Below are 26,573 nucleotides of genomic sequence, written 5' to 3'. Positions count from 1 at the left end.
TCAATTTAGTCAAGCTTGATAGTCCTACATATTGTCTCTTTATTTTTGTCATACACATAGTGCCTTCTAATGAGATTGCTGGGTTGAAAAATTAAATAATATTTAATGAAATCAATGTGTAGCAAGAGGCTTGGATGGAGTTCTCTTCATTTAGAGTCTAAAAGGATTTTCCCAGATTTCTAGCACCCTTCCTCTAGCTAGTAATTGCTAAGCATATTGGTTGTCAACTCTAATTTGACTAAACAATGGCACAATTTAGCACTAACTTGCAAGATCTTCTGCCTTTCCATTGAAACCTTCCAAGAATTAGTGGGTTGTTTAAGTCCAAAAGGACAATAAGAAGTGCACAATAATTTAAATCATTTTCTAATAGAACACTTACTTTCCACATCAATCTCTGTAACAACATTGTCATGCAAGTCCTAATCAGCACCCACTTTTAGGAAAACTCAAGCAAATGATACTAGAGTTTTCTTTGGTCTTTTGCTTCTCAGACTAATCTTTGAATTCCCCATCCTTTACAAAAGTTGGATTACCACAACTTGGCTACTTTAGAGCCATTTATGTTTCAAGTTGAAGAGCCATTATTAGAATTACATAAAGAATTTGATGGTAATCATCCATTACACTGCACATCCTTTTGCTAAACTTTATAGATCAAATTAACTTGTATCTCGGATGAAGGATATGCAACTTTTAGTGCTTTTCTAGGTTCTCCATTAATCAGAACTTCCTGAGATCATCTTCAATTTATTAAGAGAAGCAGATAAAGAGAGAGACCTTCTTTTCTTTCTAAATGATCCAATCTCAGCTTCCTCCCTTCCCCTCCTTTTTGTAAACTAACCCTCTCCCCCTTATAAATTCTGTTTGACTTCCATGGAACGAAGATTCCGTCTGCTTTCGTAGGTTAATGGAATGAAGTCTGCTAAATAGTCTATTTTCATGGTCGGATGGTTGAATTGAATGATTAAGCAATGAAATATTTGTACTTGAATCCAGGTTCTTATGTATTATTAATTCACAGATGGTATACAATATTCGGTTTGTGCGATTCAACATAATTTTCATACTGCATATTTGCTCATCTTCGAATGGAAACAAGAAATGATATTTCAAGAAAAGCTACTTACCGCATCACCAGAAATTAGCTTTCAGTTCAATTTGAATAAATATTTGATGCTTTAATATCTCATTCATACATATACTTTTTATCACTTCCCATGCATAAAAAAGGACATTTAATTCAACCATCTCTAAGAAACATAATGGAAATCAATTCCAGTAGTGATCAAACAAATAAGGTTAGCAGTAAATCTTTTTGTCCTGTTCTTGGAGCACTGCAGCCAGCTTCATTTGATGGCTCGATAAATAGTCATTCACAAAATTTAAGAATCATGCCATGTTTGATTGCTTGCACTTAATGCTTTTCCAACTTGTTCTTGTGCTCTCCAATGGATCTCTCAGTCACCTGCAATTGAAGAATTCAAAATCGTAAGCACAACTAGCATTTGCTTTATTTGATAATTTTTGGGTACATGATGGCTTCATTTAAAGATGAGATTCAAAGACTTAGTTGCCTCACCATTACTTTTTTTTTAAAAAAAAAAAAAAACTCAAAACACATTTGTTCCATTGAAGATGACAACTACTCCTTGCAAGTAGTTATGAAATTGCTCAAGTTCCACATCAGACACTAAACTCTGGAAGGAATTAGCATAATTGTGTTTTTGTTTGTCATCCAAGTGACTGAAAATGTACAGCAGGAGAGTTACTTCCACTTGTACATGTTCTAATCTCATGAAGATAAAATACACTTTTAAAGCACATTTCTGGAGGTTAGAAGTTTGTTCACATCCTTTTTGTTGGCCAGCTTCATTTGATTAGTGGATCTTCACATATGACTTTAGGTGTTGCTCCTTTCATGTGAGGACCGAAAATGGTGTTTGATAACCACGAACTTGCACATTGCAAGAAGATAACTGGGTTTCCATCTGAAAATTAAAGTTTCACAGGATCATTGAGGCAAGTTTAAGGTGTGTTTGGGCATACCACAAAATTATGATACTTCATGGCACTTTTTTTAAAAAGAAAATACAAGTTATGATTAAAATATCAGGTATTTGGTTGTGCAATTAAATTTCATAAATGTCCTAAAAATTGAAATTGGGAATTTCTACTTCAAGTTTCCAAATTCATTCTTCTCTCCTTGTCAATTTATGCTTCTTTATTTTCAGAATAGTGAACAAATGATCAATTAAAATTTCGAAGTCCTTAAAAAGAATAAAATCACAATCCTACATTTAGAAATTTCCAAATATGGTCCTGTATATTGATTATAGGATTTAATTTATTACAGATTTGGGTTTGAACCTGGTTAAACTTGAACTAGTAACTCATTGCAGACTTGACTAGCTCAGCTAAAACTTGAAATTAAACAAACACTCGTGCACAAATCATGATCAACTATGTAAGTATAGATTTATATGGCATGTCATGCATATCGCACCCAAGCTTTATATTAGTTTTTGTCAACAAAAACATGGTTGCAAGTTGTTTGGTGGTGCCTACTTGTGATAGATAGGGCTTACTCTTCTTAGCCACTCTTAAATGGAGTATTAACAGATTTATTTCGCATACCATGCATTTTGACCCTTACATTACAGGAACCATTCATCTTTTGCCAACCCAATTATGATTAAAGGTCCTCAAAATTTTTCCCTTCTTATGCATTCTTAATGCGGTAGATTATTAAAGGACAAATTTTTAACATATATCGTCAATATAACTTATAGAATGTGAAATAGAAGTAGGATTGTGGCTACACTCTATGTATTGGCTGATAACAAATATAACATTTTCTAAATAATTATATGCATATCTACATGCTACATGTTAAGTATATCAAGTATAGAAGCTGTTAGGATAGCCATCCATGTCTAAGATTAAAGCAAACTAAGATTTGGCATTTAAATATAGAAATACGTGGTTAGATTAATTAGCTAGAATTAAAATCATAATAATACGAAGAATGGATACCAGACACCATGTGTTGTGTATTTGAATGTTTTATCACATGATTGTTTTACCATGAAAGTGATTCTTGAGCTAAATATTCAAAATAAGAGGAAAAAATTAAGACAAACATTTTACAACCAGACAGCATCTAACACCAAATCTAACTTAAAACTTCATAAGAAACCAGATAGATTTCAAATATAATTTGGATCTTGCATAGATCAATCCCGTATCTGCTCCAAATAGAGTCTTCAGTAGTAGCATGCCACTTGACTGCAGAAAACTTCAACATTTCCATTTCTTGCGCTAGAATCTTTTACTGAGCATCCAAGTCTACTTACACCAATTCGTTGTCCAAGGTTTATAACTATAGGAATGAGACAGTTCAAAACATCCTACTTGAATAGATACTGAATGCAAGACTAGTTCTAGAAGTTGCAAGGCTCTTGATTTTGTGAAATGAGTTGCTATCTACGATGAATTGTTCAGCATATAAGATGAGGATTAGACTACAAAAACAATCAAGTTAAGTAAAATTATAAGCAAGGTGCTCCTCAAGGTAAGCCCAATGAGAAGCCAGTACACCATTAAATTTTGATCCAATATACAACAAGCCAGGGTACCCAATGGAGCAAAAATTCAAAATCTGTTCAACAGAAGTTCAGAGGCTCCTAAGAAAGCTAACTTTTCAGTACTACACCTTTAAAGCACCTGACTGGTAGAATGATAAGTCTCATTCCACTTATCTTGTGGGCTGATTAGGTAGTAGGATGCCTAATTTGGCATATGCTGATAGTGGCATCATAAACATTCAAATACGTGGAGAGCAGGATGGATCAAACATTTGGTGCTACTTGTGATGATTATGTATGCTTGCATCCTCTATCAAGGCCCATTAAAGGGGTAACCCGGTGCACAAGGCTCTCACCATTACAGGGTCTGAGAAGAGTCAGGTGTACGCAGACTTATCCTCACATGTAGAAAGGCTATTTTCATGTTTTGAATTAAAGACCTCTACGTCCACAATAGAGCAATCTTACCATTGCACCAAGGCTCACCCTCTCTATCAAACCTTACTAATAAAATTCATATTTTATCCACTTGAAACCTGTCGTGATTGTGAATTCTAATTTCTCACCAATACTATATCCATAAACACTCATCAGTTGACTAGCACAGATTTCCCTGACTAAAACTATTTTTCAATTAATTTTAACTTGGCTAATATATGGCTTCAAAAACATGCACATCAGTTGTGCAAAATAAAGGGGAAATCATTGTTTAAGAGCTTCCATTCATTCATACAAAGGAATTTACAATAATATTCCAAATGAAGTAAAACAAAGATTTTTAAACCAATATTATTCCATCAAAAAGTATATAGTGTCCACCAATTCTATAGTAAATGATGAAGGAAAATGAAAGATGAATTATTTGATAATGTAAAAGAAGGATCACATTATTGGAGCTTGAGAATTAATAGTATCTGGAGTTGGTGCCACTTGAAAATTAACACAATGGTGAGGTTTCATGAAATGCCCAAGACCAGAGTGCTGCAAGGTTAGCATACCTATAAACAGGTCATCCAAAATTTACTCTTTGCACAGGATAAACCTTGCAATATCATTTAGTCCAGCCTCCCTATAACATTCAGCAACTCGATCCACAGCCTTATCCCAGGTGCCATCAACTGAAGCTAAATCTAACAAAAATGCAGCTTCATCAAGAGCCACCTGCATTTGGAGAAACCTTAGGTCCACAATGATATTGCAGGAATGTTTCATCCCATAATATTTCTTGTATATGATAAATAGAAGATACTTAGCAAATAACATACCTGTTCTCGTGCTTTTCCTTTCTTCAGATCTTCCTGCCTACCCTCTTCAGTCACTTTCTCCTTTATATACTCGATTTGTTCATCCTCCCATTCTGCAATCTCAGCAGCTTCCTGAGCAGGAGAAGCATGCAACTATAATCAACTCTAGCTTGAAGAACAATAAACTGATTTGTTAAATCGAATAATGGTATCTTTACAGTTAGAGCAGTCATACTTGGTATGTACAACCCAGTGTCCACCATGGTGACTTTAGTGCCCCCCGGGCTGCATCTTTGGCTTCAAGCTTACGCCCAACCCTGAAAAGATACATTGAGAGACAAACAGTTATGTAAATATCTCTGTGGAAGCATTTAAACAAATTTAACATTGAACACATCTTTGTCAATTATGTAGTTAGAATCTTTACGAACTTCAGCAAAAGCACTGCATGGACTATAAAAGGTCGTCCAAATCCTGGAAAATGATTCCTTGTATAGAACTCTCCAGTAACCAAGGCAGAAACCTTTACAAGGAACTGATGAATATGAGGAAACACATTCAACAAGTAACATAGGAGTCTTATCAATAAATCACAAAATTTAAGGTCTTACCTGGTCCCCTTTCTCCAAATGACATGATGCTTTCCGCTCTATAAGATCTGGAAACAGTCCAACCTGAAACAAAAACAAAATATGAGAGGATGTCCAATCACTGTAAGCAGTAATTTTTCTGTATACCTTCTTCAGCAGATACGTATCAACATCAGCAATTCCAGACTCCACAAGATCACCCTTCTTATAAAGCTTTCTACCAGCATCAGATGAAGCATCCCATAACTTGTCATTACTTCCCTGATGGTTGCTGGCATCTTCCTCAACAAGGATTCTATGAATAAATTGATCTACCTGCAACATTGAGACAAAGAAGATGGTGGACCTTACAAATATGCATTATACATTCAGAAAACAAATTGGTCATAGGTTACTCTTGAGAGAGAGTATGAAATTCATTTATTTAGGTAGTTGTACAAATGAAAATCTAGGTTTTACTTAATATTCTCTTACAAATCATGACATTAGATATCGTTGTAAATTCTGATGATGTAATTTTATCATTTAAAGTGTCCTTGGTGTTAATGCAGTTGATTTTTCTTTACATAGCAAGTGGGCATATGGAGACCTCTTTATGAAAGATAAAAGTATTGGAATCATTATATGACCTGCTCTCATATTGAACATCAACCTTTTTGAATTTTGCCATATTCGTAAACATGGTGATTTTGTCTAACATATTACCTAAAAGACATATTACCAGGCACAAATCCTCTCTCTAAGAAATGTCAGTACTTTGACAGTTAAAGATTATGCAATATCATAAAATAAATGTTTATAATAAAGCGTGCAAATTAATTTAATTTAATAAAATAACACATAATGGCTCATCACATCTCAAAAATTTGTTCTTTGTCATCTCAACAGAACTCCAGAGCAAACGACCAATTCTGAATTGATGATTGATCTATGAAAGTGGCATTAGACTTGAACATGCTGAAACCAATGCATGTTGAGGAAGAGTGACCTTTATAATCTGCCTGAAATCATGTCTGGTCTTCCATAACTGAGTCTGTAGGGACAATGTTATGCACAAAAAAAAAAAAAAAACACCATGTCATCTGGGGTTCTGTCACTTTGACCAGTTAGTTGTACCTTAGATATGAAAGCACCAATATGAAGCTTGTTTCTCATCATTTAAACTATTTCTAAGACTAGGGAACCTAGTTGCATGAGCTAAGACTGATTGCCTGTCAATGCATAACTGAACTCATCTTCACAAAATGTCTAGTAATCGATCAGTATGATGGCTCGACTGTTATTTTCTGGTTTGCAACAAATGTTCGTTTTCACTCAGAGAATAAGTTCAATCGGTCCATGGTTGAATAGGAAATCTTGCAAATATACCAATGGAAGTTAGACACAGTGCTCTCTTGGTTTGCAGATCTTACATTCTTTGCCAAAAGCCAGACCCCATGCTTATGAACTTCCACAACGGGCATCTCCATCCTACAGCATCAACAAGAGCATGAGCATTATAATGTTGGGGGACATAAATTTAAAACAGAATTCACAAACCAGAAAAAGAACTATTGAGGACAAAAAAAGACATGTACTTGCCCTGGTGGGGATGTTGGCCATCTAAGTAATGATGTCAAAGTACCTGTTACCATGCCCAAATTAAAAAAAAATGTGTAACACAACAAATCAACATCAAAAGATGAAATGAAATATAAAGAACATTTAGCAATTGTAAAAATAAGATTTGTGTCTGAAACCTGATGAGCTTTCTGATAGTGGAATAACAAGGGGAATCAATCCTTCCTTGGCTCCAGGAGAAACAATTGTTTCACCTGTGAAAAATGATTTAATTTTTAAGAACAAAGTATTCCATTCTACAGTATAAACCACTAGAACGTATTGTCTTCAGAATATTGTCATCATAGGACATGTGAATGATTTCTTGTAAAACTAATAACTAAAATCCACACCAACTACTCCAAATTATTGAATTTATTCATGAATAGCCATCAACAGACATTGCTATCTAAATACATCATTATGATATTAAAAGAAAAACATATCTTGAAACTGAAGATTTCAATTGATTAGACCAAAATTCTGACAATTGATGAAAAATAAAATAGTTAAAAGCAAATGGTGCTTTCTGTTGTAAGGCCAATTCATCTTCGAACAAATTCATTTCTAGAGAAAACTTACAACTTGATACAAGTTTGAATAATATTTGATGTTTCAATGACAGGAAGTAACATAATTATCTTTGGTAAAACGCAAATTCTATTCAATAAATAGAAATAGGCAAAAGAACAAAACAGTAGCCTTTACAGAAAAACAAAAGATGAATATACCAAAAGTAGCCAAAGAATCCAAAGAATTAAAAAAACTATGTAAATATCACGGCCACCAAACTGTTTCCAGCCACCTTTGGTGCTTGATGTCAATAGAAGACTAAAGGCTATACAGAGAAAGGATTTGGTGCTTCCCTACTCCCACCAACATCATTTCTGGCAGTTTTTCCACTACTGTCATTCAAACTTCGATAATCAGTCATAAAAGCAAGCAAACCGTGAGCAAATTAAGAGCTTAAAGTGGCTAATGATATATATAAAGTGACTGCAAGAACATATTCCAAATCCTTCACTGTAAGCATTATTAAGAATGCACTCAAAAAAAAAAATCCTTGTCCTTTTCTAAAAAAATAAAAAAAGGCTTGTCTGCCTTATAAACAAAACCAACTAGAGAACATAACACACACACGCATTTATAAATTTTTGCCTTCAAGTCAAATTCATAAGCATAACCATAATAAACAAATCTAATCACACAGACATATTTGCATTGAAGTCCAATTCATAAGCAAAACCATAACAATTAAAAAATTATCATAATTTTTTTCACGGATAGATACCTAAAAACCCCATCAATCATGAAGACTTCTAAAGACTTCACCAAGAACAGCCTTCATGAATGCCAATTTCTAAGAATATGAAATCCAGGAAAATGAACATTTTCTTTTGCTCTTTAACTCATACATGCAAGATAGGGCTTGTCCATCAAACTTAAGGTTTATCACACAGATGGCATGTCATCTTGAAAGAAATATTAGTTAATACTCTACTAGCTAGTAAAACTATATCAAGGCATTCCATATCATCTTTATCTTCAAATGAAACAGAAATGAGTTAGTTCATGATATAAGAAAAATCTACCTCATGTTAGTAGGGTGTTGAACAAGCAAGTTAGTCCATATTATCTTATCTTCAAATAAAACACAAATGAGTTAATTCATGGGATAAGAAAAGTCTACCTCGTGCTTGGAGGATGTTCAACAAGTAAGGAAGATGCTCAGGAGGTCTTGTTGCAGCAACATCTTTAATGAAAGAAATATGATCTGCATTACATGCCACAAACTGTTAGAAACAAATTCTATTATAGGTAGAAAGAATTCGCAGCACGACTTTTGTCCACAGTCTGAACAAACTTCCACACCAACTATAGGGGAATAATATCACAAGAATCTCACTCAAAAATGAAATGATAACATTTGTTTACATTAAAGGAGATAAATGAAGTTAGAAAGATATGGCTCCAGTACAGATGCAACAAGCTTAGCTCAAGTGAAAACATCATGCACAATGCTGTGAAAGATGCGTAAGCATCATGTGGGGAGAAGAGAACAAAGTCCACCATGCATAATAAGTTGGTACAGAATGGAACATAATTCTATGATCAAACAAAAGCAGTAATCATCTTTTTTTTATTTCAATAGCATGATATTTCTAAAAAATAAGGCTTATTCTTCAAACTTCTGCTATTAAATGTTGATATCTTAAAGTCAGGCCTCCATTTTCCTAACTCAGGATTTAAACAAAAATTTACAGTGCTAGACATTGAAATCATATTGATAAGGAATAATAGCATATTGTAAACATCAGTTGCATACATTCACTCTTTGTGATGAGTCTCTTCAACCTCCTAAACAAAATGTTGACGCCCTCTCACTCAAGTTCTGGAGAATCAGTTGCCAGAAATGCAGAAAAAAGTCCCAAAGAAGATGCATTGAATTTTTTTTTAAGGAAATCATTTTAGAAAAATAGAGATAAAGGACAAGCACAGTCTAACATACATGAGTTATCTCTCTAGCTTCCCCAGCAATAAATTTGAGTCACTGGAAAGAACAACTTTATCCAATTACAATGAAACTCCAGAAGGTCTAGAAATGTGCCAAAACATAATACTCCATCCATGCAGAGTTCATTTTTAAGGAATGATAGTATTCATTGGAGCATCACAAGCAGCAATCTATTCTAGCATGTATATCTGTTGGTGTGTGTGTATGTGTGTGTGTGTGTGTGTGTGTGTGTGTGTCAGTTTTAGCATCAAAAGACAGGGAAAGAGACTTGGTTTTACATGGCAGACAAGAATCTCCTCTAAATTATCAGTCCATTGGTTTTACCAGACACGAAATAGCAGATATGCCGGTAACAAAGAAGAGTCGCTTCAGAGGCATTGCCAACATCAACATAGGTCCAAATTGACTCCAATTTGATTTCTTTTATATACCATGCTATCCTTGCAAAAGAATCCAGTTTCAAGACAGTTCAAATGGTGAACATCGTACCTTCGAAGAGTTAAGCATAATGAGGGTGCACACTACATGATGAACAAGTGTCTCAAGCTATGGAGAATCAACTGAACAATCATATAATTATTATACATCGTACAACGAATAATGAGGTTACATGGTGGACAAATTTTCCTGTAAGTATCAATATTGTAGATTTTCTAATATACATAAAAAAAGAATCTTATTGATGCTGAAATCTAAAGGTTGACTATTTTAGACTCAAAAGCAGGATTTTTCTTTTTCTTTTTTTCCCATAATTCAAGAATAAGAGGAACTCGATTAAATTTAAAACATATGCAGTCGTAGCACGAATTAAAATGTGGGGTAAAGAGAGGAAGAGACTCCGAGAGGACTGGAATAAGAAGAGAACAGGAGGTGGCTACCAGAGGTGGTGGTGGAGGTGGAAGGAAAGAGAGAGGAAGAGCATCTGATCCCGGGTTTGCTGCGGAATTTTGGCAGCGCGGAGGCGAAGGCGCCTCTGCTCGCCATTACCACGCCCACCCTCATCCCTCCTCCCTCTCTCTCTCGCTCGCACTTCTACAATTGTATTATATTCTGCGGTGGTGGAACAAGGGTGGAGGAGAGCGAAGGATAAACCGGACTCAATTGGATCTAGAATATTATTTAATCAATTTATATTTTCGGTGGATTTCGGATCTAATATCTAGATCCGATCCGATCCGCTCCACTGAGTTGGTTGGATCACGTTGGTTTGACAGTTTTATCTTCGAGATCCGATAAAAAAAAATATTGGGTCGGATCTGTCTGGATCAAATCCAGATTAAGCACTGGGAAAACAATATAGAGAGAGGGTTGGATGTTCTTGAGTCAAATTTCTGAAGGATTGTGGAGGGTGGATCCATGCTAATATCCAAATTTCCATATGGGTTGGAAAATTGGATCCAATCAGGTTAAGGTTCAGAGGACACCCAATCTATTTGTGGCCTTAGTTTTAACCTGATCAAGCTCCTGTAAGAGCATGTGAATAATTGAATGGGTTTTATGACTAAATGGGTTTGGATCGGATCCAATAGGAAGACAAATATACAGGATGTTTAGATGATCGGGCTAAAAATCCTATGGGTTCAGAACTACAGCAAAATCATAGGATTACAAATTGAGCTCGGTCTATATTCATAAATATCCTTTTTTTTTCTTATAGGATTCAGGCCGGTTCATTCCAAAGTTACACCCATTGGTTAGAGTTCTAAAAAAAGAAATATGGAAAAGTAGCTTTCTTATAAAAATAAGATTTTCATATTTTATAAAAAAATTATATAGAATATAGGACACTAACTTTCCATCGGATGAAAATTAGGTTTTCTAAAAATAATCCTAGAATAAGGTAATTTTTTTATTATTAAGGATGTAATAGATATTTTATATATTTTTTTAGAAAAATGGATGCTTAACCAAATATAAGCTATTTTAAAATATAATTATTTTTTAATGATCAATCAAATATATATAATTATTTTTTAAAATATCTATTGGAAAAAATATTTTAGTATGGAAAAATTTTTGGATTAACGAAAGGAATACAATGGAAATAGAAAGGGATGATGGCAAAGGAGAGAGGAGAAGGAGCGGGTAAAGGCAACGACCGATCGAAGCGACCCTTGGCCATGCTACTACGCCGCAACTCCCTTTTAGTGACCCGTACGTTACCACGCGATATCTATTGGTCATAATAGATGGGTCCCTCAACGAATTCTCTCAAATGGTATATTAGGTAGCGTTGCTATGAGCGCATTGCAACAGAGAGTAGCACAGAGGACAGGCCGAAGCCCGGATAGGACGAGGCCAGAAGAGCTCGCGCGAGGGGCCGCCAAGATACAAGGGAGAGTGGGAGGAAGAGGGAGAGAGAGGAAATGGGTTCCCACGCCGTCTTCCAAGCCACGACCCCGCAGCCTCTCATGGCTCTCCACCGCCACTCTCACCTTCACCCCATGAAACTCTCCCCTCTTCCAAACCCTAATTCCCACCCCCATCGCCATCGCCCCTTTCTCCCGCCGGCGGCCCTCGCCGGCCGGAGGAAGCCCCGCGTCATCGTCGTCAGGTCGGCGGCGGCCTCCGTCCCAGGGGAAATGCCGGGAGCCGTTGAGCCCGACCACAGGGGCGCCCTCGAGCGTTGCTTCGCCGCCTCCCCGGATTCCGAGCCGCCCTCCTGCTCCTCCTCGTCGTCTTTGTTGTCGTCTGCGGCGATGGAGCCGGTGATGAAAGGGAAACACGGGGCGTTTGGGGCGGTGACGCTGGAGAAGTCAAAGCTCGATCTCTCCCAGAAGAGTACGAAGTCGAGCCCTGAGGTAAGAGGGGAAGGGTTTTGCGGTTCTAATTTGATTTATCTCGTGTTTTTTTTTCCTTTTTAAATTTTGTTTCATTTCTAAGTAAAGGGTATGGAATTGAATTTTTTTTGGTATGATGTTCTTGAAACCCTGGAAAGTTAAGATTTTGTATGTCTATTGATCAGCTAATGGAGCATTAGTAAGCTTGATCGGCCGTTTTATGCCTACTTACTTCAATTTTTCCCGGCGAGTTTTGAAGATTTATGATTTCTTGCTGAATTGTAAGAAGTTAAAAAATATGATTATGAGGCCGAGAGCTCGGGATAGTTTGCTTTGTACGTTTCATGATCAAGAAAATCTCACTAGGGGAATAAAAACGGCATCAGGAAAGGTTGTAAACTTGTTTGTGGTTTTATTTTATCATGCGGATATTTGAAGGGTTTAATCCTTGTGAATTACTAGAAAAGGAAGTTGGGATGTTGAATAGAAAATAAGTCGATGCAAGTATAGCTGTTTTTGTTTTATTTTATTTTATTTTGAAGGATTGGTTCCAAGATTAAGCATTGGAAGGATATCTGCTACCATGGCTCTTTTGCCTGTCAAGTGTATTTGTTGGCTGCTGCTTATTAAATTGAGGGTTCGACCCTTGGTGGAGGAAGGATATCTGCTAGGGAAATTTTATTTTAGTTTATCCTTGACTCTAGGTTGGGAATGAGGAGTTATTTATACAGTGCGAGGTTACCTGCTAAATGGGGGATAGTTGTATGCTGTAGAAGTGGAGGAGATGAATTTGGTTTCATGTCTGGCTTGGTATCATGACCTATTAATTCCTATTCAAGTCGAGGCACCTCCATTGGTATGCATTCTGAGTACCAGTCTTAGAGTATGTTTATGGAAAGCTCATTAGGAGGTGTCGATATTCAGATGGGTGTGTGTGCATGGTAGGTCTACAGTGGGCTTCCCTTCTTCTACAATATTATGAGTTTTCATGCACTGTTTGGGAGAAATCATTCTATTTTCCACTGAACTAAGAGTGCAGAGAGTTGTTGGTTACTTGCAGTCGATTATGACTTAATACTGAAGGTCTGTAGTTAAAGTGCACCGCAATATATGCGGGTAGGGCCAAAAACAGTAGACAAGAGTTGGATATTTGGCTATAGCTAGCACTGCTTTTGTATGTGCTCTCAGAGTCTAGGCATTGTCAAGGAATTATTTGGTTTTTTTATGATTTGTCCGTTTAATTGGTCTTTCCCTGTTGGATTTCAAATATATTATTCTATGTATCATTCCTTTTATGTAAGCTGGGCCTCTATCACCTAAATATAGAAGTACAACTTTCTTCTTCACTTCCTTTTCTATTTGGTCAGAGTTTGTACCACTTCTAAGAGTAGAGGAGGGGGTTCCTCCTCCCTATGTGCTGAACTTTAATAGTTTTACCCCAATAATGTCTCGTGACTCTGAATGTTTTGACAAATATTTTGTGTATTTTTTTCGAATTGGTGCAGACAGCAGTTGGTGGAGGTGGTGGTGATATCGGAAAGAAAAATTTCCATGGTGGAGGTGATGGTGGTGATGATGGCGGTGATGATGATGATTACTTTGATGACTTCGATGAAGATGATGAAGGAGATGAAGGTGGACTATTTAGAAGGCGTCTTGTCCTTCAAGAGGTTGGTGGATTTATTCTATGTTCAAAAAAAAGAGCAAAGGTAGAAACATCTATGTGCAGTAATGATTTCCATACTTTTGGCAGCTCTTTGACAGGAAATTTGTGGATGCGGTGCTTCAAGAGTGGTACAAGACCATGATAAATTTGCCTGCTGGGCTTCGCCAAGCTTATGAAATGGTATCCCTATTCTTTATTTTGTTAAGTTAGAACAGTATCTTTCTGGGCTACTTACCAAAAATAACCATGCATTATAGGGTCTGGTGAGCTCTGCACAAATGGTACGCTTCTTGTCAATGAATGCAAGGCCAACAACATCTAGGTCCATTTCTCGTGCTCTTCCACAATCCCTATCCAGGGCTTTCATTGGAAGGTAAAGTAGTGGGAAGCTTTCAGTTCTTTTAAAAAGATATTCAAATGTAGCTATTGAGAAATAATTGATTCTTTCACATTTTCCAGGCTTGTAGGCTTATAGTTGATTTTCATGCATTTGTAAAGGGCCCTATCTTTTCTTGCTCCCCCCCTCTCTCTACATATGATTATGCCTAGTCTTTCAGTCCTAGAGCTAGAAGCAATGACTTAATTTATTTGTTTTCTGACCTATTGGTTGATCTGTTTAATAGTGGACAGGTCTTCGAATGTATGGTATGGATATATGAGCATTGATTATACTTATTTATTTTTTCATGCTTGATTATCTGCAGGCTTTTGATCATCTTTAGGATGAACATCTAGTTTATTGCTTATGGTTAAGATGGGAAGTGTTGCAATTAGTACTAGTGGTTTAAGGATAAGGCATGCAAAAAAAAATTGTGGAGTGTTGAACTGTAATAAAAGTAACAAAACCTTATTATCATTTTAAAAGCTAAACAAACTACTTTAAATTTGGAGATTGACAGAAAGAATTCTTAATTCTTAAAGCATTTTTTTTCTTCCAAATCTTTTGGAGTATTTATCGACACATGTCTGGTTTCTCTTTGTATATGCTCCTTTTGGTAGGATTGCTTATAGCAAGCTTGAATTAGAAAGTAGGCCTTCATTTGCAGAGAGTAACAATATAATGCATTGAGGTTGATTCTTGGTCTTTACAATTGTGATGGATAGATTTAGTAGATGGAACTTCTAGTGAGAATTAAATGAACAAAGTGCTGTGTATTTTCCATAAACTATAAAAGTCACATGATTTTTGCATAAATAGGTTAAAGATAAATCTACAGGGACAGATACACAAATATTTTATCTGTCTCCAAACCAAATGGGGTGATTTTAACTGAAATTAAATGGGGATAGTTTTGATGATGGTTTTAAAAATTAAAAATTGCACAGTTTCGGTTTTTGTTTTAGTTTTGGTGAATTTTTCGACCCGAATCTGACTTAAAACTAAGCCCAAGACCAAACTCGAAACCGAATATACCCGATAGTTAATACCCTTTGTATTTAGTGTAAATTTAAATTAGGAACTCCATAAGATAATCCAAACCATCTCCTATCCTACTCAATGACTCAATCTGGATTGCACATTCTTCAAACCTAGAATGAAGAGGGGTAGGTTTTTTTTTCCTCCCTTCGGTTCTTCTTCACATTAAGTTCACCAAAGTTCACTTGTATTGGAAAATTTATCATTATATTTTCTTTGATGTAGTTGGACTTGTGTTTAACTTGGATTATTGTGCTTGTTGGATGGTTATATTATAATTTTTGAATTATTGAGTTTGTTGAATGGTTGTGGTATTATTGTTGGATATATTTATTAGATGAGTTGGTATAAATTATATTATGAAAATTATAGGTGACATCTTTAATTTGGTTATTTATCTGTGAAAATTTTGATATGAATAAAAACAGTTAAACGACTTTTGGTTTTTCAATTTTGGTTTCGGTTTTGTGGTGTTTTTGGTGGCGGTTATGATTTTTTATTTCAAAAAATATTTGGTTTTGATTTCGGTTTTGGGGTGTGGTGGTGGATTTCTGCTTTGGTTTCAATTTTTTCACTAACAACACCGAATGTGGTCCATTGACAACCCTAAATGGACCACTTTTCAACTATGACTTAAATTACACTCTCTCTTGGTGTTATCCTGTATGGTGTTGATTTTGATGGGTGGATAGCTATCCCTGGTGCTGATTCATGAGAACTCTCATCTTTTGAATGATATGCCACATTCAATTTCGGTAGATTAGGTTCCTATTTTGAGTTTTGGAATTTGATTGAACACTATCAGAGCATTGACATGTTGTTCCGCATTTGTCCCCTTTCAAATATTAATTTATTTATGCATGGGGCAACATTTCCTTAATCATGATCATGGTGGATTGCTGTAGAATGATGGGAGCATGGTTTCCTCTGCTTGGAGGGTGAGGGAAATGTATGATCACATCAAGGAAAGGTTAAGTGTTGCAAGATAGAAGAAAATGGAATACTTAATGAAATGGTATAGTAACGTGTAGCAAAGATTAGAGATGGACATGAATTCATTTGAAAGGTTAATAGAAGCAACAAGTCCACAATTTGAAAAACAGCATATGGCCAAAGGCCCCCTGGACACACTCCATTGGGCACAGGTGGATGCTGTATGTGGATAGGCCATATTGCAATCTCCCATCCCTCAAATAGGCCAAGATAGCTTGCATATGCGGCCTTAGATATAAGTGACTTAGGTGGACAAATGCAAGTTAGGAAAGATTGACAGCATTTTCATCCTTTATACTTATCCAGCATGAATGAGATAGAGAGAGAACAACTACAAGAGTGATGGAGAGAATGCTGGTGCAACAAATGGTGGAATTAGGTCTTAATGGTGGGTGGCAGAACTCTAGCGGCAGTCGGTGGCAGAAAAGTACACTTTTATTTTTTCTTTCATTTTCCTCCTCATTTTCTTATTCTCCTTCTTCTTTGCTCTCTTTTTCCTCGTCTGTCTTCTCCACCTCTTTCACCTCTCCTTTTCCTCATTCTCTTTTGCCTTGTCTCCCTCTACCTGCACCACCTCTTTCTCCTCTTCCTCCTAGGTGCGTGCATACCGCCTGGACACTACATAACTACCTGACTACACATCTGCATGGTCTCTTTTTAGAACCTTGGGCAAGTCCAGAAGAAAACCAAGATGGAAGGTCTTGAAAATGATGTGAAATAATGTGCCGATTTAGGCATTGTCCCTCAATCGAAATGCATTATGTTCTGAACTTAATATGACGAATCATTGATCATATCTAATATTTATAGGCTGCAAGAACTTTTTAAAATGCCATTTCTATTATATTCTTCTTGGAACAGCTGATGCTGCTAAAATTTCTAATTACATAAATGGCATGGGAGTACTAAAAAGGAGACAAACAACTGCCACCACTCTTGGTTGGGCTCCTGAAGATGGGCAATTTACACTGTAGAAGAAAGAGAAAGTAACTAAACAAAATTGTCATATTATCAAATAAGATTTAGATTTTAGATAAACAACAGTGTAACTGAAAAGGAAAAAGGGTGCTTCCACAACTAGGCCATTTACAATCAAAGAAAAAGATCACTTGATGCTTAAGGAACTGATTGAACTTCATTTTACTTGCATAGAAACATCCATTCTAGGAAGCTTAGAAACCAACCACATCATAAGAGCAAGAATCATGTTGGTAGAGACCATCCAATCACCTTGTGCTTAAAAAAATCACTTGTTATGCTTTTCCAATCGTGGATGCCAGCCTGTACCAATCCTATTCCCCCTTTCCATGCTTTCATTATTTTCTCGATGTTGGGAGGTGGGAAAGTTGGTTTCTAGCATGGAGAGCTTCCTAGGATGCCAATTGAGGCGATCTTTATGAAGTCGATGTTGAACTAATGCTTAATCCTTGCTAAAGTTGTAATACTCTTATATTTTTAGCAATGAATTACTTAACTGTATATCATAGCAAAATGTGCAACAGATGCTGAATCCTATGCATTTTACAGTGATTATTGTGTATTTTAACAATTCAATATCATTCTCTTGGTTCCAATGCGTTGTTAGGGTGTAGTACTATGCCATATTACCTTAAATAATACACTGTACAGTAGTTACTATACATATACATCTGTTTTTCGTTGTAGGATCCTATTCTTTGATTCTAATCCCCTTCTTTTTTGCATAAAACAAAACTCCAAGCCCAACCCATATCCCAATGGGCCTGCAACATCTAATCCTAACTTTTCTACGATCTCTTTCCATCCCTTCCCCTTCTTGTCTCCGCACCTGACACTGCCCAAGCCCGACTGTTTGTTGTTGTAGTCCTTTGTTGTTGCCTTCTGTCACCACCACAGTACGTTGTTCACCGCCATAGCCCACACTGTTGCCTTCAACCACCATCGTCATCTGCTGTCCATTGCCTTCACAGTTCATTCCCATTTTTTATCACTATGTTCTTGCCGTCGGAGAGATGGAAGGATGACATGGTGTGCGGAGAGGTGTAGAAGAGATGACTTGATGGGTGGTGGGAGATGATTAGTGGTGGAGAAGACACGATGAGCGGCGAGTGGCTACAAGCTATGGAGGAGTGAACTTGGTGGATTGTGGCAACTGGCGGAGTGGATGCGATTAGCGTTTTTTAGTGGAGGAAGGACTGATGGTAGCATTAAGGGTCAGATTCGATGGGATCAAGCCGTGATTGGGTTAGGGTTTAATGCGGTACCTCATGGATTTTTGCATTATTTTCTTTATCAGGTTTGGTGAAAGGAAATAAGCATATTCTTATTTAGAGTAGCATTTGGGCCTTGGGCTAAATATGGGTATATTTGGGGCCTGTGGCAGGCCATGCTTGCTTTTATTTATTTAGGTCGGCCTTGAACTTGTGATTGGCTGGCCCAAGCCTGGCCCACTAGCTGCCCTAAATATAGTGCTTAAAAATTGCCAAGGATTTTGAGGCCACTTGTGTATGGCTGGACTCTGTGTCTTTTGCATTATTGGAGATTAATGATGTATTTTGTGTAGATGCAGTATAGCAGTTTGAATAGTAAGCAATGCATCTGTTCATCATTCCTGGTTTGCTTGAGCATGAAGGCATCATAGTGCCTGAGGAGTTCTCGTCCAAATGATCTGATCCTATAACATTTGAGATTGAGACAGGTTAATAATGTAGAATACATTTAAATTAGGTGTATTTTGAAGCACCTGTTGTGCACTATTCATCAAATATGAAATATGTTCAGCACTGCTAATACACCTGCTTCCTTCATTTTTTTTATTGTGAAACTTAATTTTCATGTTTTATCATGCTAACATCTTGATAAAACCTTGATTTTGTGTTTGCCTACTGAATTGGTTAGAATGATTTTGCAATTCATCTAGCGTAGCTCTATGTCGGTTGGTGAGGCTCATTGGTTCCTTCTTTTCCTCTTCTATCTGAGTTCAACCTACTTCAAATTGTTACTTTGATATGCAGGATGCTTGCAGATCCCTCTTTCTTATATAAACTAATCCTCGAACAGGCAGCTACTATTGGTTGTGCTGTTTGGTGGGAGCTGAAGAATCGCAAAGAAAGGTACTTATTTCATCTCAATGTAGATGGAAAGATTATATTATTTTGTCTTATCATGTTCTTTGGATTTGATGTGTACAGGATTAAACAAGAATGGGATTTAGCACTCATAAATGTTCTGACAGTATCAGCTTGCAATGCATTTATTGTCTGGTCGCTTGCACCATGTCGTTCCTATGGGAATACATTCCGTTTTGACTTGCAAAATACAATTCAGAAACTTCCAAATAATATATTCGAGAAGAGCTATCCTCTGAGAGAATTTGACTTACAGAAAAGAATTCAATCTTTCTTTCTTTGGAAGGCTCCAGAGTTATGTCTAGTTGGTGTAACTGCTGGATCAGTTCAAGGATTTTTATCAAAAGCTTTATCTGGCAAAAAGGAGGGAAGGTTAGTGTACACCACCTTTTGCCTCTTTATATCATTCTTGTGCAAGTTGCTCCAAGTCTGTCCTTCAGCGCGTGCTTTAACTGATTGCATTGTGTGGTAGGTTGTCAGTGACCATACCATCTGTCAGTACCAACGCTCTTGGTTATGGGGCTTTCTTGGGATTTTATGCAAACCTACGATATCAGCTGTTATGTGGATTTGATCGAGCTATGTTCGACCGCTTTGATGTTCTGGGAGTGGCAATTTTTTTCAGCACGGCACTGAGGCAGGTTCCTGTCCTGTTGGTTTAACTTCTGTATAGTGTTAGCAATTTCTTTTGTTTTCTTTTCATAGCCCTATCTAATCTTAACTTGTTCTAATGCATTAAGAGTGGTCTTTCATAATTACAATGAGACCCTGCATCACCTTCTTTTCTTCTTCTTTATTGTGAATTTTCACATCATCTTTGGTCTTGGTTTGTTACTGTTCATTGATAGTTGAGGATTGTCCTTGTATATTTCAAGAGTTCTTTTAGTTGAAAACTAGTACTCAGTTCCCTGCTTCTGAGTGAGAAACCTATTAATGTCTCTTTGAGATCAGCCTAATAAGCCAAAATATTTTGTCTTTGTCAAAATTTTGAATCATGCTGCTCAAAGATAAGTCTGCATAACTTTTGGTTATGAAGATGCATAGATACCATATTTATACTGTAATCAATGCCAAGATGCTGTCCTCTATTTTCCATCTTGGGAAGACAATATCACCATAGTCTTGCCTTTCTGCATGCTGAGGAAGTAGAGTGTTTCCTTGACGAAAGGCACATAGCATGCTTTAAAGGGGTGAAGGTCTTGTGAAAGGTGTCTATATGTCAGAATTTTCAAGTGTGATATCGCAAGTGTTTGCTAACTGTTTGAGTGAAACTTTTTCTCTCTCTGCTAAATAGGTTGGCTTTTCCTCTGAAAATTCCACAAATGTGTCAAATTCCCTCCTATTCTACCATATCCATGTCTCGTCTTACCTATTTTGATCACATTGTTTTCTTTTAATTATCTGAAGAATGCATACAATAGGTAATTCAACGCAACTTTATGCTCATATAATTTAACTTGACGTATGCTTCATGAAACTTCAAGTGTTGACCATTTGAAGAATCACTATTGCATTGCTTAAAGGTGAATATTTTATGGTGCAAGAGTTGTCATATGTGGATACATTAAATGTCAATTGTCATATTCATCAAATAAATTTCCATTCTAATTTTGCAAAAAGCCCGATATGTCTCAGAAAGTGAAAAGAACACTTATATTTTCATGTTCGGTTCATGATCTGAAAGCTTTGGATTTTGTACTCAGAAGAATACTGTTATCAAATTAGCTGAAATCAGTTGCACAATATAAGCCTGTCCAGACATAAAGCATATGCAGGAAGTCAGTAATTTTAGTAGAAAGTAAGTTGCATTTTCTTTGTTTGGAGGGGGGTGGGTAGGGGTAAGCAGGTATATCACATGTTTAAATTGTTTTTTACTTATTATTTTCCCCTGCCTGTTGCATAAATTTTGCTGATTGATGTTGTTTTTTCCTTTGAAATTAGTTTCCTAGTTGGTAGCTGAATTGAATTAGCATGTTGTTCACTGCTTCACATTTGGTGCAGAATATTGAATGTTCAAATTGGGGAGACATCCAGACTCGCTTGGCTTGGGGTGCAAGCTGATCCATTGCTGCAGTCAGACAATCTGTTGAAAGCATACAACAGACCCTCAGAGGCTACTGACAATCCATCTTCAAGGTGGTTCATATCTAAGGATGCCATCATCTCTGGCCTTGGATTACTTGGTATCAAGCAGGGCAGTGGGGAACAGGAGGCCATGCCTACAAAGGCACGCCGAAAGAGAGTTGTTAGGAAAAAAGTGAGCACAAGTTCAGCATAGTTGTCGTTCCCATCACTTCGGAGACAATTTTGTATGAGGTAAATGCTGGATGCGGATTACTGCCATGCAAGTGAACAGTGGAGATACTTTTTCTGCAACTTTGACGTTGTTATCAAGAGATGCAATCTTGGAAGTGCGTGGCATTTGCTTAGACAGCTGTTTGATGGAGATTTTAAGGATCAAGATTTCTCTAGTTTTGAGCATTAAGGTTATTATTATTATTTTTTTGCTTGCAGATTGGAGTCGCTTGTATGTTTTTAATTTGTTAGAGATATATATAGATTGAAATTTTTTCTGATACACTGATACAGTCTAACTATCAGAGTACAGGGAAGCGTGACTTCTTTGGAGTAATGCATTAGCTTTGAAACTCCTTGAAGCATGCTGCCTTGATTTTGAGTCGAACTCCTTGCAGGTCACGTTAAGCTGGAGGCTACTTGGTTGCCTACAAGACACAAATCTGATAGTGGAATGATGTTATTCATTGGCTTTCAATGGGAATAATTCCATTCGTCGTGTTAGAAAATATTATGCAATGTTGATTTCCAGGTAATGATTTGGCCAAAAGGGCGATAGTTTAGGAGCTTCTTGCTGGGTATCAAATCATTTTCTTCTGGTAGGTGTGCCAGTTCACATGTTGCAGGGATCTGAATGCTGGAAGTTGATGTAGATGATTCAGGATAGGCTTTATTATTATTATTATTATTATTATTATTATTAAAGGAAAAATTCAGGATAGGCTTGAAAATTAGTTGTGCTGCATGCCTGTCTTGACAGGGAGAGCATATCTGCTAATTTCTGTGAGGCTTCAGTGATGCAAATGACCTGAATTTGTACACAGCCATCAATTACAGTGGATAGAAATAACTAACAAAGCCTAAGCAGCTTACTTTGGAGTTTATTATGGGGGGTAGATGGAGAGGAACTACAAAAAAAGATCCAACACTCGAGCAGTTGGAAGTAAAATCATCTTATCATGAGGAGCTGCAAGCTTATTAGGTTATGAAAACATGGCCAATGTTGTGATCCTTGGGATGGCCGGTAGGTGCAGACTATGTGACCAGAGAGCTGCTCCCAGCTACTGGTAAAAAGTGATCAAATCTTGCAGAACTTTGAAGCCAGTGTCCTCTACCTAATGCACCTTAATTATGAGGTTGGTAATCTAGGATTAGGTTTAGAGCTGCGCTTAAGAACTCCAGAACTTTGATGGGTAAATGATTTGATCAACAAGGGCTTGGCCAATATGAATAAGTTAAGACTAGTTACTAATGTATTATGAGAACTGATTATTAGCACCACACATTGAAGAACAATAACTAATGAACCACCTGAATTAGCAGAATGACATATATCTTTTTAATCCTCAATCCATATGACCCATGTCAGTAAATATGCACCTAGTAACAAGCTAATGAAATCAACATATCGTATGTATAAAAGGGAATATAAGTGGTTCATAAACTACGATTGTTCCAAGTGCGAGATTTAAATGTTTAAATACAGTTCAACATCTAAAAGATTTTTAAAAAATTTATGAAGAATAACAGGCTCATGTACTATGTAAGTATTATCATTAGTGACATAACCATTCAGTCATTGGCAGCCAAAGATTAGAATTGCCTTTAAATCTGACTTCATTATGCATATGATATTCCTCATGAATTTTCTAGTAGATTCTCCAGGTACAGATTCAACATGTATCTTCCTGTTGATTGCACATCAAGCCTTTTCTCACTGGGCTCATACTTTCCCTTGCGTAGCTGGTATCGATGGGTCACTGAAGAAACTGTGTAAGCTTGTCCTTCTATGGTGACACTCTCTCCGCAGTGTATGTTCTGCTTCATGAGAACAAAACAATAAGAAGAGGGTAAAGCAATTATCAAGGAAAAAAAAAAGAGAACGCAAGATAGAATTCTAACCAGAAATCTTGCATAGTTTTCAAAATTAAACAACAGAGAAAGAAAAGTAGTAGATAGTGGTAGTCATGCATAACTGGATGGATACTGCAAAATGTAGAGGAAGCCAAGCTTCCTTTTAAAAAGGTACTCAAGGGATGCACTCAACACAGGCAATAAGCATGATAAAGTAAAGAACAACTCAATGTAAAACATCCATAAGTGCATTTGTGCAGCCAATATTGATTGATTTGATATGCAAATGGAGAAGTGTGAATAAGACCTTTTCCTGCATCTTAGGTGATGTTGCTGTTAACATCATGCTGCTGTGTAATCTTGTACATTACATTCAGTGACATAAAAATAAATACAGACGATTTTTCTTGATGAATGAATTGCACAGTACAATTTGACAAAAATGAGTCTAAGTTCACTAGAGTTGTTTACAGCCAGTTTCAAGACATCAACTATTATTTTAGCTTGAAAAGGATCATCATGCATATAACTGAAGGCATGTCCTGCATGGGTACAAAGACAAGCCAACCAATCTCTTAATTTGCAGCTGCTAAACAAGCCAAAAAGAAGACACGTACATCTTCAGGCAACAATTTTTATAGATTCGGAGAACTAAATGGCAAGGCACTTACTAGATTCTCCAAATTTAGAAGCTTTCCATATGATTTTAGCAACCATAAATGAAATGAGAAATAGTTTGTTAGAGCTTGAAATTTTTTGATGGAAAGCAAAGCAGAGATCACATAGATACCAGAGGGAAGCAGCGGACGCCGAGGCTCCTCGGTGGGGGCGTAATCTCGACAACTTTGTATGGGTAGTGATGATCCCGGTCCCTATCCTTCTCCTTCTTTCGGCACCCAACTTGCTGAAGGAATCCACCCTGCAGCTGCCAACACCATTCTAACAAACCTTAGGAAGTAAAACTCTTTAAGATCCCAGGGGAGAAAAAAGAGAAGACATGAAAACCTCCAGCACCTTGTGATAAGAAATGGTGGTGGAAGCCAATGCCATTTAGATTTAGCTCTCCTGAGATCTGAAATGCTATATGATTTGGGACTACCTTTTGTTTTTCTTTTGTTTGTTTATTATTCTTAAGAGGATGGTCCCAAAGAGTGGTGCTGTCAATACGTGAGGAAGAGAAGGAAGCCATCTCTAGAGATATTTCGGTTTTGGTGGTTGGTATTGAAAGGGTATTATTGGATAGCTGGATACTTTGGATGTGAGGTTTTGGTGGCGCCACACAAGGAAAGGGTAATGCAAGGGCAAAGATGATGGTGGTACGATTGGAAGAAACATCGCCTGTTGGGTAGATTTTAGATATATATATATTTGGTCAAAAAATTTAAATAATATTTTTTTATTTTTTAAGCTGATTTGTTACATTTGGCAATAGATGGATAAGGGTACACTGCAACATTGATTTATTTGGATTAGCCATAGATTGATCATAATATAAAGATTTTTTTTCCCGTACATGAAAATAGTAGGATTGTGAGAGCTTGCATTTAATTTACGTATTGGCAAGATCTAAGGCTAAAAAATTTAAATAATAATATTTTTTGGCCAATTTTTTTGAGCTGAATTTGGTCTACAATCTATACGAACTAGAGAACACTACAGCACCGATCTATTTGGATTGACCGTGAGCTAAACGTGATGTTTCACTATGTAATGGGTAGAATTTTTCTCTCGTATGGGCTCAAGGGCTTGGTAGTTTGTATCATAAGTTCGTCGCAAACTAGCTTTTAGTCCGCGATGCTATTACAGACAATGGAGCAGCTAGCTCACGCATGCAGTTTCTGGTCACAGTCAGCTATATATCATTATCATAAAGTTTTAAGTAATGGGGACTGAACTTGTTAGGGGAAAGGTTTGAATCTTAAGCTGGTAGTCATACTAACGTTAGATGCGCAGTTGAATGCATGCTAGAGAAACCTTGAGATAGAGGATAAGGCAAAGGTAACACGTAATTAGCTGTGGTCAGTTCTGAAAGCAACTTCAAGTTTCAGAGTAAGAATATATTCTGCCTACTTTGTTACTTGGATGGAACAAGAGACTGGATGCAATGGAGCGTTCATGAATGATTTGGGACGGGCATTTTGAGTTCCTAATGTTCGTCACATACACAGTATGTTGCCTTTTTATTTTACCTTGGCTTTTCACTTGTTTTTTGTTGGATCCATGGGGACTGTAGCATAGAAACTGCTCATGGGTTCTGTCTCTGTAACAAGAGAGTTCAATTATATTGCATCTTATACTCAAGCACTAGTATCTGCTAGCTCGATGGAGATGGAAGAGATAGATCATTAGATAGATACATTGATTGATTCTTCTATTCATGTTCAAAGTAACAATTGATAGGAGACTTTTTGAGCTTATCTTCCCATAAGTGGATTGGATTATACCGGTCTATGTAAAGCATGTTTAGGAAATCTAGCAAGATCGAGCTGAATTTCTTACTGGATTTTGTAGCCCATGTCAACCCAACATCCCTATAATTGGAATCATGTGTGAAGGAGAAGAAGACCTTTGCAGGTCAGTTTTTTAATCCTGCAGGTCTATAAGTTGAGATTTAGACTAAGACTTGAGCAGGCCCTTAGAAAACTGTAGGTTGGGCAGGTAACAGATTCGATTTCTTGCAAGATATTCCTGCAGAAATATCCAAACAGGCTCTTATAATTTTCGGCTTCTGACAATAATAATGAATTTATTATATGTGGAATCCACATCTCATGATGGTATGGCCTTTGGACTTAGTTGATGGGCATATGCTGTTGAGAGGGAAGTGACTTAAAAAAGTGGCTGCTTGGGTGGTAGAACTGGGATACAGCATCATGTATGATGGTGCTTTACAGCATGTCCACATCGCCTAGGGCTGATCTTGTTG

The 26,573-nt window shown here is 36.8% G+C and overlaps 3 protein-coding genes across 12 annotated transcripts; 1 reads left to right on the top strand and 2 right to left on the bottom strand.

The window, feature by feature from the left end:
- Positions 1-1,133: 1,133 nt before the first annotated feature.
- LOC103720295 (protein IN CHLOROPLAST ATPASE BIOGENESIS, chloroplastic-like) lies at positions 1,134-10,616 on the bottom strand. 4 transcript variants are annotated; one of them, XM_026809693.2, is made up of 12 exons: positions 10,414-10,616; positions 8,711-8,794; positions 7,161-7,235; positions 7,003-7,045; positions 6,834-6,891; positions 5,569-5,736; positions 5,443-5,505; positions 5,263-5,366; positions 5,067-5,148; positions 4,853-4,984; positions 4,586-4,748; positions 1,134-1,468 (listed from the first exon to the last, which is right to left on the bottom strand). In XM_026809693.2, the coding sequence occupies exons 1-11, from the start codon at positions 10,535-10,537 to the stop codon at positions 4,608-4,610; spliced, it is 1,074 nt and encodes a 357-aa protein (XP_026665494.1). In that variant the 5' UTR covers positions 10,538-10,616; the 3' UTR covers positions 1,134-1,468; positions 4,586-4,607. The 4 variants fall into 4 exon arrangements, with proteins under 4 accessions (XP_026665494.1, XP_026665495.1, XP_008808159.1 ...); XM_026809694.2 differs by having other exon boundaries at positions 5,263-5,354; XM_008809937.4 differs by having other exon boundaries at positions 4,853-4,963; positions 10,414-10,615.
- A 1,182-nt stretch (positions 10,617-11,798) lies between these two features.
- Positions 11,799-22,302, top strand: LOC103720294 (protein RETICULATA-RELATED 1, chloroplastic). The gene is made up of 8 exons (XM_008809934.4): positions 11,799-12,336; positions 13,821-13,985; positions 14,069-14,161; positions 14,239-14,354; positions 19,385-19,483; positions 19,562-19,870; positions 19,971-20,135; positions 21,500-22,302. The coding sequence occupies exons 1-8, from the start codon at positions 11,902-11,904 to the stop codon at positions 21,774-21,776; spliced, it is 1,659 nt and encodes a 552-aa protein (XP_008808156.2). The 5' UTR covers positions 11,799-11,901; the 3' UTR covers positions 21,777-22,302.
- An 811-nt stretch (positions 22,303-23,113) lies between these two features.
- On the bottom strand, positions 23,114-24,851 carry LOC103720293. 7 transcript variants are annotated; one of them, XM_039130905.1, is made up of 4 exons: positions 24,662-24,805; positions 24,438-24,572; positions 24,319-24,339; positions 23,114-23,611 (listed from the first exon to the last, which is right to left on the bottom strand). In XM_039130905.1, exons 1-4 carry the CDS (start codon positions 24,695-24,697, stop codon positions 23,432-23,434), a joined length of 372 nt encoding a protein of 123 aa, XP_038986833.1. In that variant the 5' UTR covers positions 24,698-24,805; the 3' UTR covers positions 23,114-23,431. The 7 variants fall into 7 exon arrangements, with proteins under 7 accessions (XP_038986833.1, XP_038986834.1, XP_026665493.1 ...); XM_039130906.1 differs by having other exon boundaries at positions 24,438-24,566; positions 24,662-24,787; XM_026809692.2 differs by lacking the exon at positions 24,319-24,339 and having other exon boundaries at positions 23,189-23,611; positions 24,438-24,586; positions 24,662-24,851.
- Between the last annotated feature and the right edge of the window lie 1,722 nt (positions 24,852-26,573).

Source organism: Phoenix dactylifera, chromosome 10 (assembly GCF_009389715.1).
Source record: "Phoenix dactylifera cultivar Barhee BC4 chromosome 10, palm_55x_up_171113_PBpolish2nd_filt_p, whole genome shotgun sequence".
NCBI classification, from domain to species: Eukaryota; Viridiplantae; Streptophyta; class Magnoliopsida; order Arecales; family Arecaceae; genus Phoenix; species Phoenix dactylifera.
Note: the sequence above shows the minus strand (reverse complement) of the source record. Positions and strands in the feature narration are given on the sequence as shown.

Bases quoted from the DNA above. Each gene is read 5' to 3' on its own strand.
- LOC103720295 (XM_026809693.2), bottom strand. From the start codon at position 10,537: ATGAGGGTGGGCGTGGTAATGGCGAGCAGAGGCGCCTTCGCCTCCGCG. The intron at 7,236-8,710 runs GTAGACTTTTCT...CATTTTTCACAG, and splicing joins GAACATCCTCCAAGCACGAG to GTGAAACAATTGTTTCTCCT. The intron at 5,506-5,568 runs GTATACAGAAAA...TTTTTGTTTCAG, and splicing joins ATACGTATCTGCTGAAGAAG to GTTGGACTGTTTCCAGATCT.
- LOC103720294 (XM_008809934.4), top strand. From the start codon at position 11,902: ATGGGTTCCCACGCCGTCTTCCAAGCCACGACCCCGCAGCCTCTCATG. The intron at 12,337-13,820 runs GTAAGAGGGGAA...GAATTGGTGCAG, and splicing joins GTACGAAGTCGAGCCCTGAG to ACAGCAGTTGGTGGAGGTGG. The intron at 20,136-21,499 runs GCAGGTTCCTGT...CATTTGGTGCAG, and splicing joins TTTTTCAGCACGGCACTGAG to AATATTGAATGTTCAAATTG.
- LOC103720293 (XM_026809692.2), bottom strand. From the start codon at position 24,836: ATGGCTTCCTTCTCTTCCTCACGTATTGACAGCACCACTCTTTGGGAC. The intron at 24,587-24,661 runs GTGCTGGAGGTT...AAGGTTTGTTAG, and splicing joins CCACCATTTCTTATCACAAG to AATGGTGTTGGCAGCTGCAG. The intron at 23,612-24,437 runs GTATCTATGTGA...CTCATGAAGCAG, and splicing joins GCGTCCGCTGCTTCCCTCTG to AACATACACTGCGGAGAGAG.